Source organism: Cibotium barometz, chromosome 54, assembly GCF_041138505.1.
Source record: "Cibotium barometz isolate CiBa-2024 chromosome 54, ASM4113850v1, whole genome shotgun sequence".
NCBI lineage: Eukaryota > Viridiplantae > Streptophyta > Polypodiopsida > Cyatheales > Cibotiaceae > Cibotium > Cibotium barometz.
The window spans coordinates 3,855,631-3,874,979 of NC_141099.1; the positions used below are offsets into that span (position 1 = coordinate 3,855,631).

At 39.6% G+C, this 19,349-nt stretch overlaps 1 protein-coding gene across 1 annotated transcript; it reads right to left on the reverse strand.

The window, feature by feature from the left end:
• Positions 1–157: 157 nt before the first annotated feature.
• On the reverse strand, positions 158–11,366 carry LOC147607784 (uncharacterized). The gene is made up of 4 exons (XM_086789870.1): positions 10,378–11,366; positions 2,491–2,546; positions 819–979; positions 158–349 (listed from the first exon to the last, which is right to left on the reverse strand). The coding sequence occupies exons 1-4, from the start codon at positions 11,364–11,366 to the stop codon at positions 158–160; spliced, it is 1,398 nt and encodes a 465-aa protein (XP_086645996.1).
• Positions 11,367–19,349: the final 7,983 nt, after the last annotated feature.

Here is a 19,349-nt window from a genome sequence, read left to right on the forward strand (position 1 = left end):
TCTGTGTGAACACTCGGGTGGCGGAAGTGTGCATTTTTTAACTTTTCCACCTGGAATTGCTCATTTTTGAGTGTGTTTTCCGCCGCTTCACTGTGAACTGGGCCTAATTCTTCAAACGGAGGTAGGAGCACTGTGCTCTTTATGAATGTTGAGCATGCTAGCAATGTAGTTCCTCAGCCTTATCAAATTGCATAGCCTGAGTATGTTCTTCTGCCAAGTATCGGCAAGTCTCTCCGGCCATGCGCCGAGGATCTGTCTCACCGAGAGCCCTCTTTTGAGCATCCAATCCGGCATGATATGCAACAAGAGCATCCTCGCTTTTTCCTAGAAATGCGAAGGCGTCACGTAGCTGCATATGTTAGCAAGAGCATGATCTTGCCCTCCCCCTTCAATTATATCTGGGACCACTATATATAGAATGCTGCAGCTGCACAGGGATAACCTCCCCAAGAGTGCAATAAATTGCTGTGCAAGAATGTGCAAGCTCAGTACTAGGTTTAGACAGTCTAGGCTTCCCATCGACATTCGGAGAGGCACAATTTCGTAGGCAATGATCATGGTGTCGGCAAAGAGGCCGTAGATATGGGAGCTGCCCTCGATGTCATAGCCGTTGATGAGAGCGCCCACTCCGTCCAGGGGACAGGTTCAGTCACCCGTGTGATCTCGCCCATGTTCACGGCCAGCGGCTCCACACCATGCGCTCTCGGTGTCCATCTCCAGAACATTGCGAAAGGCGAAGAGGTCGACCAGCCCGCTTGTAGTCCACATTGCGCATGCCCACCACGGGTGGGTATGTAGGGCTTGCGGGCTATGCACACCAGGCTATCTCGCTGAGGGTCTCGCTCCTTGAGGTGCTTGATCACCACGTTATCTTCATGCTCTTTCTGGTGCTTCTTGTTGTAGGACGACTTGCTGGCCAACCAGTCGAGCAACGTTGGAACACGTGTTGCGTGTCTCATAGCAAGCACACAAGTGGCACCTATAGCAACACAACACAAGCTTCTAACTCGAGCAAAGAACACACAGCAGAAAACTCGTCAAGCATATTAACATGATAAATGATGCTTCCAACTTGAATGGAGAACACATGCAAAAAAAATCTTCCAAGCATCGGAAGATCCACACATTCAGCAGTGAGAGTACGTTAAGCGCTTGAGTTTGCAATGAGAGTACGTTAAGCGCTTGAGTTTGCAGCGGGAGATCTACACATTCAGTAGTGAGAGTAGAAGCGCTCGAGTTTGCAATAATGATTCCTTCATACTAACAAAGAAGAAAACCTTGAAACCTTAATTAACAAACGTATGCCTAAATCGTGAAAGACTTTTGAGCAAAAGCAACATAGACATTTTGTCTTTCCTTAAAGGATTATAAGTGAACAAATGTGGCAAATTACACTCACTACAATCATGCGTATGGACTTCCAAAGTGAGGCCAAGTTCACTGTGGATCATTGCCTCTGCACTGAACCAGAAATTGGGCATACATAGTCAAAATTGACACTTTCACAAAGTCAAAAAACTTACAGATCCAAAATAGAGCCAGCCTCGAATCTAAATTCTAAAATCATTGAGATTCTATGGACTAAACCCATGCAATATAATGCTCCTTTGCTTCACTTGCCCGGAAGGGCAGCTATAAATGTGATAGTGCACCTTACTATTATGCCTCCCTGCTACTTTTGCCTAGCAACTACCAGAGATTTGCTTCTAAATTGAAGGGAAAGAGACCCTTGCCTACGTATCGCTTTCTTTGCTTGCCTCTTGAGTCCTTCACACGAACTGGCACTCTGACACCATAGGAAGAATGGGAGAGAGAGGATGACCTTGAGCTCCTTGCAAGCAAAAAACACACTCACAAGAATAGACAAGCACACAAGGGAGATGGATGGCTAATTTTTCTTTTATTATCTTCTCTTCTCTACAACCATAGCATGATAAAGATAAGAGTACATGATGTCATAAGGGAAACTACTCTCCTACTGTAGCATACAAATGGTCGGCTTCATAGAGTGAGCCCGACTACATGAGTTAGCGCTATAACCATGCCATAACTCTAGTAAACCAAAATCAATGTCACATAGCTTATAAATCACTAATGGCATAATCTCACTAACTATGCCAGGTGTAAGTACAGAGTTGTCGAAGCTGTTATCTTAGCATATCACCCAAAATCTGTCACATAGCTTGTAAACCACTAGTGGCATAATCTCACCAACCATACCAGTGGTGTAAGTGTGAAGTTGTTATCCTAGCATATCACCCATATCCACACTAGCTTTGGGCCTATAGTACTGCTTATAAAGCCATGACACAACATACCCCCTTTTCAATTGGCTTTTGCCCCTAGAGGCCATGTTATCGTTTAAATTTAATGTAGAATCCCCTAGAGTGCGTAAGTCAAAAGACCCAAGCTCTAAAGAAGCCTATGAGGCCTGACATATGCAATTAGAGGTATCAGAAGAGACCCCAAAGCTCACCCCCTACTAGCTACCGAAGTAGAGCAGTGCCATCGCAAAGATTGGCATGGCCACCACCTTTTTCAACCAACTGCACACTTCAAAGAAGGTAACTTGGTCATGGTTTACAATTCGAAGTATCTTAGAAAGGCTTAGAAATCAGTGTATACTTGGTAAGGAGCCTTTAAGGTGTTGGAAATCCTTCCATGAGTCCAATGCAGCTAGCGAATCTCCATAGGGTATGAATGCTATTGGTTAATAGGCCATGCATGAAGAGGTATTAGCCCCCAGGGTGAGTTTTGGTGCAGTGAGTGCAATGCAGTTAGCGAATGCAGTGAGTTTTGGTGCAATGAGTGCAATGCAGTTAGTAAATCTCCACAAGTTATGAATGTTGTTGGTCACAACAGGTCACACGTAAAGAGGTATTGGCCCCCAAGAGCAAGTTTTGGTGGTGTGTCAAAGAGAAGTGTTCACATCATCGGGTGGACATGTGGGTAGTCATACTATCTTTTTAAAGATGACATGTTATGTAAGGATGGATGTATTTTTTGCAATGCTTTGGTATGTGCCCGGTATGTGTTGGAAGTATGTGGTGTGCTTGGGTTGGGAGCTTTTGGGGTGTGCAAATTTCCTTGACAAAGATTGTTTTGCTAGAGTCAAAAGTTGCAATCAAAATCTACTTTAATGTGCTTCATGTTGCCCAATTTCATTAGTGTGTTGAAATCATCATTTCATTGCATTATGATAATAATATGATTACATCACCATGATTATTTTTTCGTATGTTAGGAATCATTAAGTCTCTTTGTGCTAGAATTTATAATGGAATTAAGAGACTTCTTTAACACACTATGGATTTTATCTATCACGGTCCTAGTTAGAGATAACCACTCCCACACGCATTGTAAATAATACATGCAAGGACTCTACTATGGGTACACTAGACGTGTGATAACGACCATGTCCATTTGAATTTTGTTAGGGATAACAATTCCCATAACTAACCTTGCAAATGTTGTATATAAGACATGTAATGACTCTACTATGGGTACACTAGACATGTGATAATGACCACGTCCATTTTTGCATTTTAATGCCAAAGGGACCCCCATAAAATAGCCTAAAAGAGATCAAGAATGCACTCATTACATGGAGTACCAAATGCTTGCACTTTTTAGGGAGTACCACCATGGAAGCTTGCTTGAAGTAAGAAGATGATTAATGTTTGATTAGTAAAAGTGATTAGTCATGATTAAGCTCATAGTTGTCTTGTATACTAGAAATCTATTTCACACTTCATTATCCATCCTTGTGGCCTTGGTCCTTAGCCCTATGTCCATACCATTCATTCCTATCCCATAGATTTTGGCTCATATTTCCTAAGCTCATATGCTTATTAACATGGAATTTATTCCTAAGCTCATATTTCCTAAGCTCATATGCTTATTAACATGGAATTTATTCCACCATGTTACAAACCATCCCCATCCCTAAGCTCATATGTTTATTAACATGGATATTGATTCCACCATGTTATAAACCATTCCCATCCATAAGGTTATGTGAAACCATAGAAACAACTCTTTCATGCATTATATTTGTGAGTGAGGTTATCTGCTTGTCAATAATTCACCTTGCATATAGAGTAATGGCATGGTCTAATTTGAATACACCTTGCATATAGAGTAATGGCATGGTCTAACTTGAATACATATGAGAGAAAACACCTCCATATGGCTATAAACTACATGTAATTCTCTCAAAACATCCTAAACAAGCTCTCCATGATATTATATAACCCATATGAAGCTCCCAACCCATGCTCATCCAATACCATCATGAAGAGGGCTATCCAAATAGTGAATCTCATAAAGTTCCAGAAAGTATACTCTCTATTTTCAAGCATCATTGCTTCCCCCAAATGCATCCAAAAACCCTTAATATCCCTCCAATATTGAAGCGGGTTTCCATGAAGCTTTCTTAATTGGGTGAAATCCATGCTATTTGACAGGCTATTTCACCGTAGTTTAGCGACAAAGTCCCCTCTTCTCATACCTAATATCTTCTTGGGAACATATTCAATCAATCCCTCCTCATCATTAATTGAAGGTAGCTCACCAACCATGAACTTTCACTTTGGGCCCAATGTAACACTTCAAGTGAGAAACATGGTATACATCATGAATATTAGTGGTTGGTGGAAACAATAATTGATATGCTAAAACCTTGTGTGAATGATAGTAGCGATGAGGTAATTTGGTGTTTAGTGTTCCCTTTGAGGAACCCATATCTTGACTTGGGAATCCTTATAAACACCCAATCTCCTTCTTGAAACTCCAAAGGTCTCCTCTGGGGACATCGGGTATAATGCTTCATTCTCACTTGAGCTTGCTTTATGCTAGCCTTGCATTATTGGACAAGAGCATGCACTCTCTTCACTTCCTCTTTTGCATTTGGATTCACTCGTTTTGACAACCATCTTTTTGACAACCATCATAGTTACATTCACCTTATAACTATACAATGCGTTAAAAAGGCAACATGCCAATAGTCTCATGACTACTATTATAGGAAAACTTGGCTAAAGCAAACCATTCATCCTACACACTTTGAGTGTCATGGCAATAGTATCTCAAGTAAGTTTCCACCCACTTATTCAAGCTTTCCATTTGACTATGGGTCTTGAGATGGTAATGCCAAGCGGTGCTTGGCGTGATCTCAAACAAAGTTCTCCAAAACAAAATCATGAATTTGACATCCAAGTCACCCACAATTTAACATCCCGCTCACTCATACACCTCCCTGTAATGTGATGAGGGTCTAACACCTTACATGTATTGACCTGACCTACACTCCATACTCATATGGTTGGAGCGGTCTGTCTAGGTTGCTCTATGAGCTACAATGTTGGCTTTGTCTTAACACTTTACACACTGAGAGAGTGGGGTTACAACCAGGAGTTAGAAGCCATGCCATTTCTTTACTAGCACCCTTGGTGCCCTTCATTTGTTAGGCTTCAGAGGCTTTTAGCTTGTTCCTTTTGCTTGTGTACAACTTAGTGGCTCTTGCTCATTTCTTTCCCGAGATTTTTTTCTTTTTCCTCACACATTTACTCCATGTGTGCTCATTTGGTTGTTTTATAAAGGGTTGCATTATTTTTCAAAATTCTTAGTCATGAAATTGCCTACTCATATTAGCGGCATTTACAAAGATTATATATTTTGGTGAAAACATTTTGTCGAATGATGATGACTTTGTTGTTGGTGGCCTTTGATGCTTGTGCTTGGTCTTTCATTTCTTCTACAAAAAAACTTTTTCTTGATGGAAAAATTTCAATAAAAACTCTTGATGATGCATTAATGCTATATGTATTACAACATGAGTTTGTAATGGCCATGTGAACAAACCTCTATTGCAATGCTTTTTACACCATTCATTTTTTCAAAGGTTTTTTTTAATTTAAAAAGTTTATTGGAAACCTTATCACCAAGGAGGAATTTGTAAGTTGGAGGTCGCCTTTGCAAATCGTGCTATGTGGATGATTTCTCTAGAAACTCTACTATTGCACGTGCTATTGGGAGGTGTTAAAAGTCATGTACTACTCAGCTTCACAACTCGAGGTGGCCACTGTCTTGTTGAGCCATGATATACAAGAATCACCAAGGTGAAATAAAAAGCCACTAGTGGACACTCGCGTCATCCAGCCCAATCAAAATCACTAAAAGCATGTAGTTGAACATCACCCCTTTAGTATATAATAAGCCAAGGGATTGAGTGCCCTGTAAGTATCTAAATACTCGCTTGGCAAAAGCTTACCAATGCTTACTTTTGGGACTGTGCATAAACCTACTCAAGTGGGAGACCCCAAATTGACTGTCTAGCCTTGTATTATATAGATAGATGAGGCAACCAACATTGATAAAGGGATGTACTAAATGGTTCACAAACTAAGCCTAGCACCTGTCTCTACTGGTGTAGTAATAGTCTTCAAGACCTGTATGACACTTCGAGAAGAAACTCTAATTCTCAAGCACAAAAATTAGGACATAACATATACTTGCACCAATTAAAAGCATAAACCTTATAAATAAAATTAAATAAATAAGAGAGCTAAAGAATAAGAAAGAGGGCTAGAGAATAAGAACGAGATCACCATCGACGTCGACACAAGATTGGGTTGAATATTCTATGGATGAGTGTGGCCCTTGTATCACTCACCCATATTTATATGTATTAGAAAAATCTTGGTTTTAAAAATTATAATTTCCAAAAATAAAGCACAAGTGCTTTTGAATTTTTGAGTGTAAAAGCTCTGTAAAAATATAATAAGCTACAATTAAAAAGTCTTGGGCCTACCAAAAGTATAAAATATTATTTGGTATGTACAAAGGTATGAGGCCTTAGCCTTGCCAAAATAAAAATGCCTAAATATGAAACCATGAAGGTATTCACATGTCTTTCAAAATATCTCATAATGGTCCAACACATGTTTAACTCATAATTAACACATAATTCACCACTCAATCATTGTCTACATATATAAAATAATATTAATCAATGCACACAGCTGATTAAATACATTGATCTTGACTATATCATACCAATGCACATAGCTGATTAAACGAATTAATCTCGGTAAATAATATAAATAAAAGATGCATCCAAATAAAATATCTTGATCATTTATTTTTGTAATTATGCTAAATAGTTCATAAAATCTAGGAGCTAACTTTACTACAAGATTGGTCTCTATAGATTCAAGTCTCCTTTTCTTAAGAAGAAGTACATAATTATCTTCATTGAAAATGATATGTTTGCGATTTGTGTACTTCATGTATTTCTCTTAAGATTTTTGAATATTCGATTTTATCAACTCATGAATTTGGTTAAAGTCTCTAACAAAAGAATGAGTAGCCTCTAAAGAATGAGTAGCCTCTATAGAATGTGGAAGTCTAAATGTAGGAGTTGGTAAAGCCTTACCACATAGACTATCTCGAATAGTGCTTTCTTAGTAGTAGTATAAGGATAGTTATTATATACAAATTATAAAAAATACGTATCCCACTACTTAGGCTGAGATGAGACATATAATCTAAGTAAATCAAGAATTGTACTATTTGTTACTTTGGTTTGTCCATTAGATTCAGGATGAAAAGCAATATAAAAATCAAGTTTTTTTCCAAGATTATAACAAAGTAGTTCAAGAGACTACAAAACTTTCTATCTCTATCAAAACAATAATCTTTGGTAAACCATGATGCACAAACACTTATTTAATGAAAATATATGCAGCTTGATAAGTAGTCAGTGTCTTTTTTTTTTCCAAGTAATAAAGTAAGCTTGTTTGCTAAATCTATCTACTATCATATCATTCTTATTATTAGTCAAAGAAAAACTAGTAATAAAATCCATGCTTATTTATTCCCATAGTTTATTAAGAATAGTTAAAGGCATTATGAATCTTAATCTTTTGGCAAAAAACACATTCTAACACAAACTTAGCAACATCTTTATGCATAGTAGGCCAAAAGAAATCTTTGGGGCGACTATTTGCAAAGTAGATGATGCTCCTCTATGACCAACAAATGATGGTTGATGAGATTCTTCAATAATAGTTTGCCTAAATGGTTTAGTAATGCATAATCTCTTTTGGAAGAAAAGAAAATCATCATCATATAAATAATCCAAATAAGGTAAGTAATCACTATCTTTCATCTTGTTGTATGCATCAAAAAAGTCATAATCATAAGTTTATATATTCCCTTCATGTTGACAAAATAAATGCCTTCAATAGCATATATATTATTAATAGTAGGTCTCCTACTCAAAGCTATAGCACAACAACATTTTCACATCCAGGTGTATATTGAATAGCTAACTAAAAACTTTGAGTAAAAGATGCTCACTGAATATGCTCATTTGATATTGAATGTTGTGAAAGCAAATGTTTAATACTTTGTTAATCAATTTTAATGATAAACTCAGAACCTGTAAGATAATGTTTCTAAATTTTCAATGCATGAACAACATCATTCAATTATTTATCATAAGTACTATACTTAAGTTCAGATGGTTTCAATTTCGTACTTTCAAAAGAAATTGGATGGTTATCTTACATAAGCACAACACCAATACCATGTCCAATACCATGTCCAAGGACTTTTTTTTTTGGTGGTAAGCATTTTTTAGGGAGATATTTTTAGGAATTGGGCGAGCGGATTCCAAAAAGATTCTCCCCTCCACACAAGACAAAGAGGGCCTACAAATGAGGTTATTGGTTTGAACTGAGAATAAGACCTAGTTTTTTAATGTACATCTTCCAATTACTAAAATTCGGCGAAGCAAGATAGAGAGAGGGGCGAAGCAAGTTAGAGAGAGCAACATGACATAATTACTTCGGCGGGAGTGAACACATAAACACATGTCAACATCACATCCTCTACATTGGGCTGATTGGTTCAAACTGAAAATAAAACCAAGTTCATTCATGTACACCTTCAAAATACAGAAATGTGAAAACCATTATCACATCCTCTACATTGGGGTTATTGGTTCAAACTGAAAATAAAACCAAGTTCATTCACGTACACCATCTTTACTACTATGGGCCTCGCTTGTTCTCCGAGGTGTAGGCACAAAGTAAGCGAACGATGTTTGTACCCTTCCGTACTTTCTCTAGCAAGACATGCTCAGACGATTCATCAATAAAACCATGGACTCGCCAAATTGCAATTAAGCCCACCACTTTGTCCTTAACTTGAGAAAAATTTTCATCATTTTCAGGAAGTGGAAAGGATGTGAGACCTTTCCATGCTTGTGCACCATCCATGGTCTTCTACTTGATCTCCACATCAGTGGCCTCCCTCTTGATACGCATAGCAATAACTTCAATGCTAACATTTCATGAGGCCATCACAAACAAAAAGAAGGAGGGTTTGGGTCGTTTTACTCTTTTAACAAGGCTTGGTGGCAATGCTGTATAACAAATTGCTTTGGAGCTTGCCTCTATATTTATAGTAGTGGGAGAGGTTCAACACTCAAAATAAAAAAAATATATTTATTTTTTTAATTGTTATTTATAAAGGTTGATAAAGGTTTCTTTCCTCGAATTTCGGCACCACAATAAAAAATGCATATTTTGAACTTATTTGGGAAAGAGTGAGCATGTATTTGAAGGAGATAGACATTGCACAATAGAACCCTCTACATTGAGGAGACATCCACAAAGATTAAGCTCAATTGATTATCCTTGCATTCAAATTTCTAAATTAGGGTATGTTCTCCTATGAGACAAGGCATTCTAAAGCTTCAGTTCAGATAGGATAGGTTGGTGGGATGAACATATTCTCGCTCTGGCTTAAGCCTAGCACATGTAAATAAATGAAGTACAAGTGCTTGCATGCAACGTAGGACTTCTTCTTGGCATCTCTATCTACAAAATTTGGACATGTACAAGACTGTTCATCTTTCACATGCACATTATATTTTCCCACGTGTGCATCATCCCCGTGCGATTCGATCTTAAAAACTTTATGCTTGTGCTCCACTCTCTGCACTTTTTCTGCCACCATAGCTTTCATTTTCAAAGCAGCTTTTATTTTCTTCTTCTTGGCGTCTCTATCTACAAAATCTGGACATGTACAAGATGGTTCGTCTTTCCCATGCACATTATATTTTCCCACGTGTGCATTATCCGCGTGTGATTCGATCTTGAAAACTTCATACTTGTGCTCCATTCTCTGCACTTCTTCTACCACCATAGCTTTCATTTTCAAAGCAACCTTTATTTTCTTAGCTACTTCCTCTGATATATTGACGTGCGGTACTTAACTCTTATGCCATTTCGCATGCTTGACCCACCAGCCTCTATGTTAGTAGTGGACCCATATGGCGGATCTTTTGAAGTTGCAGTTGTAAAGAACCTTGAAGCCCCACGGCTACGCGATGGGGTGGGCACAATAACTTCTGCATTCTTGCACTCCACCTCGTATCCACCTTCCCACAATGAATATACCTCCTTGTTTGTAAGGTTTATTACTATAGCAACTAGCCATATCTTGGGTGGTGGACTGGGCTTTGGGTCTATGTTGTTATCCACTATATAGCAATGAAGCATGTGGTCAGGGCGGCAGAACCACATCCATTGTCTAATGAGACCATTAGGGTGCTTATAAAAATAGCCTTCAAAGGAAGGTGCAGGCACACCCTTAGAAGCAGATTTGACTATGTGTTGCCTACACCTCTTACCCCCATGAGGCGTTCCACTACATGTGACCTTGCTACCAATGCATGTCCTTCGAATTGCCCACATTGCTTCATTCACTGCGCGCTCATCAATGACATTGCCCTCTGTGACTTCTACAGTTCTTTCTAGAGTTTTTCTTGTATCATGTTCTTTGAAATTGATCTTCCGTGGCCTCCCAAAATACTTGCGATTTCTTACATGTGTGTTGTACTCTGGCCGATGCGTGGTCTCATCATCAATATCAATTACCACCCTTGACGGTCTCTTGTGATGTGCACTTTCTTTGTCACCAGTGAGAGGGGTAGGCGCCCTATACATGGGTGTTCCTTTAGTTGCCTGATTAACTGTTCTCAGCGAACTTGGGCAGGGCTTTGTAGAGCACTGTTCTTTTAGTTTCTCCAAGCTTGGGCCTCTCCCTATGTGCTTGCCTTGACTATAAGAGACTGCCTTTGTTCTTTGTAAAATTGCATTCTCCATATCGGTAGTACATGCATCGTAAAGAGAAATCTTGCATCTATATCCTTCCCCTGCCAACCAACTTTCATGCTTGCTTTCTACTAGGTTTGTTCTTGGGGTATTTGGACCATCATTACTTCTCTCTTTCGTTGTCATGATTGAACCCCAATGTGCTATGCACACTTCCCACGAGCTCAACCAAGAGTCCATTGCTCAAAAATTCCTGTCCATCACATGACCACTATGCCACCATTGTCGTATATCAATCGAGCCTCCATTGATGCAGCTTCATTGTTGGTAGGAGCCATGCGCCACTTCTCACACATTGCTTTGTGCTCTCCTTGAGACACGTAACACACACATACTTTGTTGTGTGGGCAACCATGCTTTGCTCTCAATGAAATAGGCAAGACCTCTCCTTATCTGTTAAGACGTCATTTTTTCCACCATTGTGAACACATGTCGAACTACATTCCAGTTTGCCTTAGCCTCGTCTACCATGAAACTACATAAATTTATCCTCTCACAACCATGGTTGTCCATCACTTCATTAATGCATTCCCAAAACAGACATTGGGCATCCATATCCTCCTCTTTCATTTCACATGTTGCAATGGTGAGAAGATCCTGCATGTTGCGTGAAAATGATAGTCCTTTAAGAGGTTGTACAATTAGCTTGCTCTAACAACCTAAATACTCTACATTGGCAATTTTCTACCTTGGATCATATACATGACAAGCGATGGTCACCTAATTTGATGTTCGTCGGGTGTGGTCGAGCTGTTGTATCCAAGCATGTCGTAGGTCGCCAAAGCTGGTCTGTCGCATTCCATTCACCAAATCCAACCCTGAAGTGGGTCCAATGGTGGACATCTTGAAAACATAGCACTTCTCACCTGAGGAACCTTGACCTAAGAACCTGCTTCCATGGAAAAATTCATGAGTGCACTTCGCTTCAGCTTCAGAAGTGCATCCAAGCCAAAACTCTCCTTTGAAGGGCCTTGCCCCGGGCTGCAGCGAGACGGCTGACCTCCGAAACCTAAAAAAATAAATTGTGCAAATATTATAATACATCTTATCAAGATTTTAATAACTATTTAACACCTACCAAATTTACCAACCAGATTAGCCTACCAATTGTCTTCCACTAGTGGTCCCATCTCCTCTGCAATGTTGATGAACTCTTGTTCCCCCCAATGAAATGAGAGGAACCACCTTCTTGCACTAGTGCTGACGATTTCTTTTGCCACACATTTGAACCTTCCTTGTCCTAGCATTGCGATCCACTCCTAGCACCCTGGACACTATTTTCCTGGTCCTATCAGAGTTAGTGCCTTTGATGTTCCTGCATGTACATTATATTGATGGGTGCCGATGTGTATTATTAATCTGCTCATTGTCTCGTTGGAGGGCATCACATAATAGATGTAGCAATTGCATGAAGTAATGCACATGGCTGGAACTGAGTAGTAATGGCATATGAGCTTCCCATATGCATTGCTGCACTCCTCTCTAGTTGTTGGTTCCTTTAGCATACTTCCAATAAAATGTGATGTACTTGATACCCTATGGTTCTTTAAACGTGAGCAAAGTTCATTAACACACTTCAAACTACCTAGACAATGGCTTCGTCGACATACTCCAGGGAAGGCAATGTTAGAGGTTTGCAACTTTGACCACCAGTGGGGATCATACTTATGGTCCATGGAGTCCATTCCTGGGCATGTTCCCCCACTGTCATGAACCATAGAGGTTGATTTCCACATGTACATAGGGGCCCATGGGCAAAAGGAGAAAGTGACTATAAATAGGGCTTGGGGTACATTGGTAGGGGCTTTTTGACACTTTTACTAATTTTGGTCATCTTGTATCTTTGGGCTCCATCTATGGAGATTTGGCCTTCCATGGTCATCCTCTTGGTGAGAGGTTAAACACACTTAGGCTCTTTGTGTATCTTCTCTTGCTACATGCACTTATAGATTTTCTCTCTTTCTTGTATATTCATGTGATGAGCCATTTGATCACTAATCTCATGAGACTAATGGTGCTAGATTCTTGCTTTGATGTGTTTGATCCATATTTTACTCTAGATCCATTTCATTTGGTATCAGAGCCTTGATTTTGATCCATTTTCAAGGTTTTTGGCATGAGATTAGTCATTTTCTTGATAATTTTCTGAATTTTCTCTTGATTTCTTGGAGTTTTGGCTTAATCTTGCTTAATTTTTGCTTAATCTTTGGAGATTTGGCCTTCCATGGTCATCCTCTTGGTGAGAGGTAAAACACACTTAGGCTATTTGTGCATCTTCTCTTACTACATGCACTTATAGATTTTCTCTCTTTCTTGTATATTCATGTGATGAGCCATTTGATCACTAATCTTATGACTAATGGATGCTAGATTCTTGCTTTGATGTGTTTGATCCATATTTTACTCTAGATCCATTTCATTTTGGGCAAGAATCTGCAGATTCACAAAAACCCTAATTCAGTCCCAACCCTTTTGGACTGAATTAAAAGGTACCATATGAGCTCTTAGTGCTTCCTTAGAGCTACCCAATGAGCCCTTAACCTTCACATTTTGATATCTCTTTTAGGACAGAATTTAGGGTTTTTGCAGAAATAGTAAACCCTAATTCAGTCAGGGGTTTGAAGATCTTCTAGATCCAATTACATAGGCTTGTAGCACTCATCGAGAGATTCGATTTGAGCTAAAAAGTTTTGCATTTGGATATCTCTAGCTCAAGTTATACCCAAAATACCGTTTCAGCCTATAATCCTGTAAACCATAAAATAGAGAATAGTAGCACACCTCATCTCTTACAAGTCTTTGCATAGTGGTCTAGTAAACTTCATTAGCTCTCCAACAAGCTTTAGATCACTTCAATCGGACATTCCTACCTCAATTTAGAGCCAAATTTCTGAAACCGAAGGTTTCCATGGGGCCGAAGCCAAAAGGGCGACCGAGGCGCAACACTTTGGCTTCCGAGACGAGGTAGAGGATGAAGAGGCAATGATGGAACAAGGAATTTTGGATGCTCCCAAGGATACTCTTGGGCACACTTCAAGAGAAGGGGATACTTTTGGGCATACTTTAAGAGAAGGGAATGAGTAGTTGAATGTCGGAAGTGCCCATAAGCACACCCCACAATCTTCGCATGCCATACCCATCGATTCGATCATGCAAATGCTGATAGAAATGAATGCTAAGATGGACACGATGGCTACAAGGGTGGAAGTCAATGGTAGGCTTGACACTATGGCTACAAGGATGGAAGTTTTGGAAGAGAGGGTCGCTCGGCCAATGAGCCAACCTTCCTATGATAGTGGTCATGGTGCTTTACATGAAGGCAAGCAATTTGGGACAGCTTTTGAAGGCCATAGGGAAGGCAAGCTACCCATGGTACAAGAGGTTTCTCCCAAGGTAACAGATGAGCATTCCACCAAGAATGTCACTTTTGGATTCATGGCGGATGCTAGGAGGCCTTCTATGCGGGAGATACAGCCTACTACATTCCAAGCGGGTTCTTCTCAATTGGATGGAAAGCAACATGCACCTACATTCAGACATGAGGAGTCAAATTTTGGGGATCCGAGGAGAGTACCTTTGAAACCAAAGCAAATCAGTTCTCCATGCTTGAAGAGGAGGTGAATGATATGGATGATGTGGTTGAGCTTGATTGGGAACATGTCATTCATTGAGAGACAAAGAGAAGCTCATAATAGGTGGATGGAAATGCCAAATTTCCTCAAGAGGGAGTACAAGGATTTTGCACAATTCCTTGGATATTTTGTACAAATGCAAAAGCACAAGCCCTCGCACCATCACGAGAATGCATCGTCAACCGTGTCAAAGGATGTAAAGGACAAGATTTCACTCTCTAAGTTCAAGGGTGATGGTTCAGCCCCACATGAGTTGGAAGAATGGATGAATAAGTTGGATACATACTTTCAGCTCTATCCGAAGAGTGAAAGGGACAAAGTGCATTTTGCATCCTTGCATTTGGAAGACTATGCACATCAATGGTGGAGACAATGCTCAAGGAAGGAGTTATGCCACATACTTGGGAAGAGCTCAAGCATGAAATGAATACGACATTTGTGTCGCCTTTGGTTCTTGACCGATACCATGAAGAATGGTATGAACTCACACAAAAGGGCATGTCGGTTAGGGAGTACATCAAGAAGTTCATGAAGCTCTCTATGTTTGTGGATGGACTCAATGAAGGCATGCGATTGAAGAAGTTTGTGCATGGTCTAGATTCATACATCAAAGCGGATGTCTTGGCACAAAGACCAAGCACTATCAAAGAGGCTATGAGGTTGGCGGAGTTATATGAGCCAAAGTATAAGAGGGTTCAGCCCAATGTACCTTTTCATAAGCCATTTCACACTTCTTCAAATGTGGGGAAAAGTTTACCTTCTTCTACATCCACTTACACTTTCGAATTTCATACATCTTTTGGAAGTGGATAGTCCACAAGTGGAGTTCATAATGATGCTAAGAAGAGCAATGGGTTTGTCAAGAAGCCTCCTCAACCATTCAAGGAGACTCAACGGATGGATGATCCTAAGATTGAGGAATTAAGGAGCAAAGGCCTATGTTTTAAATGCAAAGAGAAGTGGTCACCTGGGCACATTTGCAAATCAAAGAAAGTGGTGGCTACTATGATCATTATGGATGAGTATGATGATTCCAAGTCATCTCATGATGTGGAAAAGTTTGAAGATTGCAGCGAGGAGACACATGTAGAAGACTTGGAGGGTCATTCTTTTATCAAAGAAGAGGATGAGTTTCCTTTCGACCCCGGTGGAAGGGATCATGCATGCATTTTGAGGGACAATTTGCCAAAATAGAGTGCTGCCCATATTTATAGAAAATTACAGCAAGGAGATGATGAAGAATTTCCTCATTATAAGCTTCGGAATGGTCTACTATGGCACAAGGATAAGGTGTATTTGGTTCCAACCTCATCCTACATTCCCAAGGTGCTTCATGAGATGCATTCTTCACCGCTTTCGGGTCATCTTGGTGTTCTCAAGACATTTGACAAAGTGAGCAAAAGCTTCTATTGGAAAGGCATGTGGAGGGATGTCAAGAAGTTTGTTTTGGAAAGGCATGTGGAGGGATGTCAAGGAATAAGGATAGTCACTAATTGCCAAGTGGTTTACTTCATCCTTTGCCTATTCCGGATGGAAAATGGACTCACATTTTCATGGACTTCATCACGGGCTTGCCAAAGACGAAGCATGGATGGGATCAAGTATTTGTGATGGTGGATAGACTCACCAAATCAGATCATTTTATTGCTTCCAAGACTACTTATGGGGCCTCTCACATTGCCAAGCAATTTATGGAGCATATATTCAAGATACATGGTTTGCCACTCAACATAGTTTGTGATAGAGATACCAAGTTCATGGGCACTTTTTGGAGGACATTGTATGAGAACTTGGGGACTCAAATCACTCCTTCTACAGCCTATCACCCTCAAACGGATGGGCAAACGGAGTGCACAAACAAATGGCTTGAAGTGTACTTGAGGCACTATTGTCTCATGACATGCAAGCATCATGGGATGAATGGCTTTACCTTGCTGAATTTTGTCATAATTCAAGCAAGCATTTGAGTATTGGGATGTCACCTTTCGAGGCTCTTTATGGGTATCAAGTGCATGTGCCATCTATTGCCTTCCATGAGGATAAAATGGTTAATCCTTTAGCCAAGGAAGAGTTGGAAAGGATGAGACAGCTTCTTCAATTATGCAAAGATAATATGAAGAAGGCACAAGAAGTCATGAAGGCAAATGTGGATGAGCATAGACGTAAAATGGAGTTCAAGGAAGGTGATTATGTGTTGCTCAAGCTTCCTAAGAGCCGTCACAATATTCTCAAAGGGTCTTCCAATTCCAAGTTGGCACATAGATACTATGGACCATATTTGGTAGTCAAGAAAGTGGGAGATTTGGCTTATAAGCTTGACCTAATTGAAGAGTTACCCCCGATGGATGAAGAAGGAGAGATATATTGAGCCGGAGAGGATTGTGGACAAGAGGACAAAGGTTTTGAGGAACCGGAATATTGATGAATTCCTTGTGAAATGGAAGCGCTTGCCCATAGATGAGGCTACTTGGCAATCAATGGAGTATGTTCAACAACATGGTTTACTTGATGGAAGTATTCCTTGATCAAGTGGCATGATTATTATGTGAAGAATGGGCATAACATGAGGTTTCATATGTGCTGTAATTTCTGGACAGGTTTGGTTGGATCTATTGTTGAGGTTACCAATCTACTCCAACACACTTGGAAGATCATTTGGTTCGATGACACATATGTGGGACCTTTTTGGTTGCGGCTACGCATCAATTTGCAGCTCATTTTTATGGAGGTTTCATGAAGAATTTCAAGGGAAGCTTCATCGACAATATGGCTGCCATAACAGTCCTACATGCTATTTTTGGAGAAGGAGTTTGCCGGCTTCACTACATTTGGTTTCCCTATTCCAAATGTATTCGAGGTGCATTTTTGAAGACCTCTCTACTTCCCATGGGTTTACATTGAGTTTGCGATCCAATTGTAAATATCTTGTATGATTTTGAGGACAAAATCTTTGGGAAGGGATGGTTTGTCATGAACCATAGAGGTTGATTTCCACATGTACATAGGGGCCCATGGGCAAAAGGAGAAGGTGACTATAAATAGGGCTTGGGGTACATTGGTAGGGGCTTTTTGACACTTTTACTAATTTTGGTCATCTTGTACCTTTGGGCTCCATCTATGGAGATTTGGCCTTCCATGGTCATCCTCTTGGTGAGAGGTGAAGCACACTTAGGCTATTTGTGCATCTTCTCTTGCTACATGCACTTATAGATTCTCTCTTTCTTGTATATTCATGTGATGAGCCATTTGATCACTAATCTCATGACTAATGGATGCTAGATTCTTGCTTTGATGTGTTTGATCCATATTTTACTCTAGATCCATTTCACCCACGGTCGCTACTAGGAACTCAAATGCAATATCACCATTGTATTATTTAGGAATCTCCATGGCCTTGATAACATCTTTGACATTTAGCAAAATCTTTGTTAATGTGTTTCCCTTCTTCATGCTGAAAAGGTATTCTAAAATGCTCTTGCCTTGTCCTCTTGCAACACTGAATGAGCCTAATGCATCGATATCCTCTTGGCTATATAAATCTATCACATTCGTCAAAGTTGAAAAACCTTTGGGCGGGCTGTCTAAGATGGCTATTGTTCTGGGTTTGACGTCAATGAAGAATCAACTATTGCCGAGTAGTTGGCTGATAGAGAGTCCTCAAGTATGTAGAACTCCTCTCCCTCATCATGATCAGAGGTTGCCTCGAGAGGGATGTACAACTCTTGGATCCTAATACTTACTAAGGCTTGCAATCCACAAAATGAGTGGGGAGCTACTTGCTCATGTAAAAACTTTACACTCACCACAACTCCTCCATTGATGAAACTCAGTTCTTTCTTAGAAGATGGGAATGTGATTATGTAACTCATTATAAAGAGGAGCAAAAATGAAGTACAAAAGAATAAAAAAGAATGGTACAATAGGTAGGGAGTACACAAGCACTGAGAATGGTGATTAAAACCCTTAAGCAAGTTAACCGTTTATAATCAGACCGTTATTATTTAATTATATTTTTTATTATTTTAAAATATATATTTTAAAAAAATCTAAAAATAAATATATATTAAATTTTTAATTTTTTTTAAAATTAGCATCCAGTCATCTCTCTCCTTCATCTCTTTCTTATTTCTCTCCGTACTCTCCTTCATCATGGTTTACAAGATGAACATCAAAAAACATAACCATATAAAAAACTCGACAAATACATTAAAGAAGTTGGCACTATGAAGTTGCATCTAAAAAACTCGACAAATACATTAAAGAAGTTGGCACTATGAAGTTGCATTATGAAGTTTCTACATCAAAGAAGTTGCATTATGAAGTAATGCCAACATTGTTATAAACCTCAAAACTTAGTAGAAAAGACACTCATACGTTTCTACGAGACGGGCAACCATTGAATGGGCCGTATTCCTAATTAACTGCTCGTTCTCATCGTTAATAACTTTGTATGTCCTTCAATAAGCAACTGCACTTGATATTCTGAGCTCAAACATATCTATTGTTGCCAAGTCGTTCTCCTTTCCTTGGA

Bases quoted from the DNA above. Each gene is read 5' to 3' on its own strand.
- LOC147607784 (XM_086789870.1), bottom strand. From the start codon at position 11,366: ATGGACTCTTGGTTGAGCTCGTGGGAAGTGTGCATAGCACATTGGGGT. The intron at 2,547-10,377 runs GTTCTTTACAAC...TGAAGTGTGCAG, and splicing joins CGTAGCCGTGGGGCTTCAAG to TTGGTTGAAAAAGGTGGTGG. The intron at 350-818 runs GTGTGCATAGCC...TAACATATGCAG, and splicing joins ACCCTCAGCGAGATAGCCTG to CTACGTGACGCCTTCGCATT.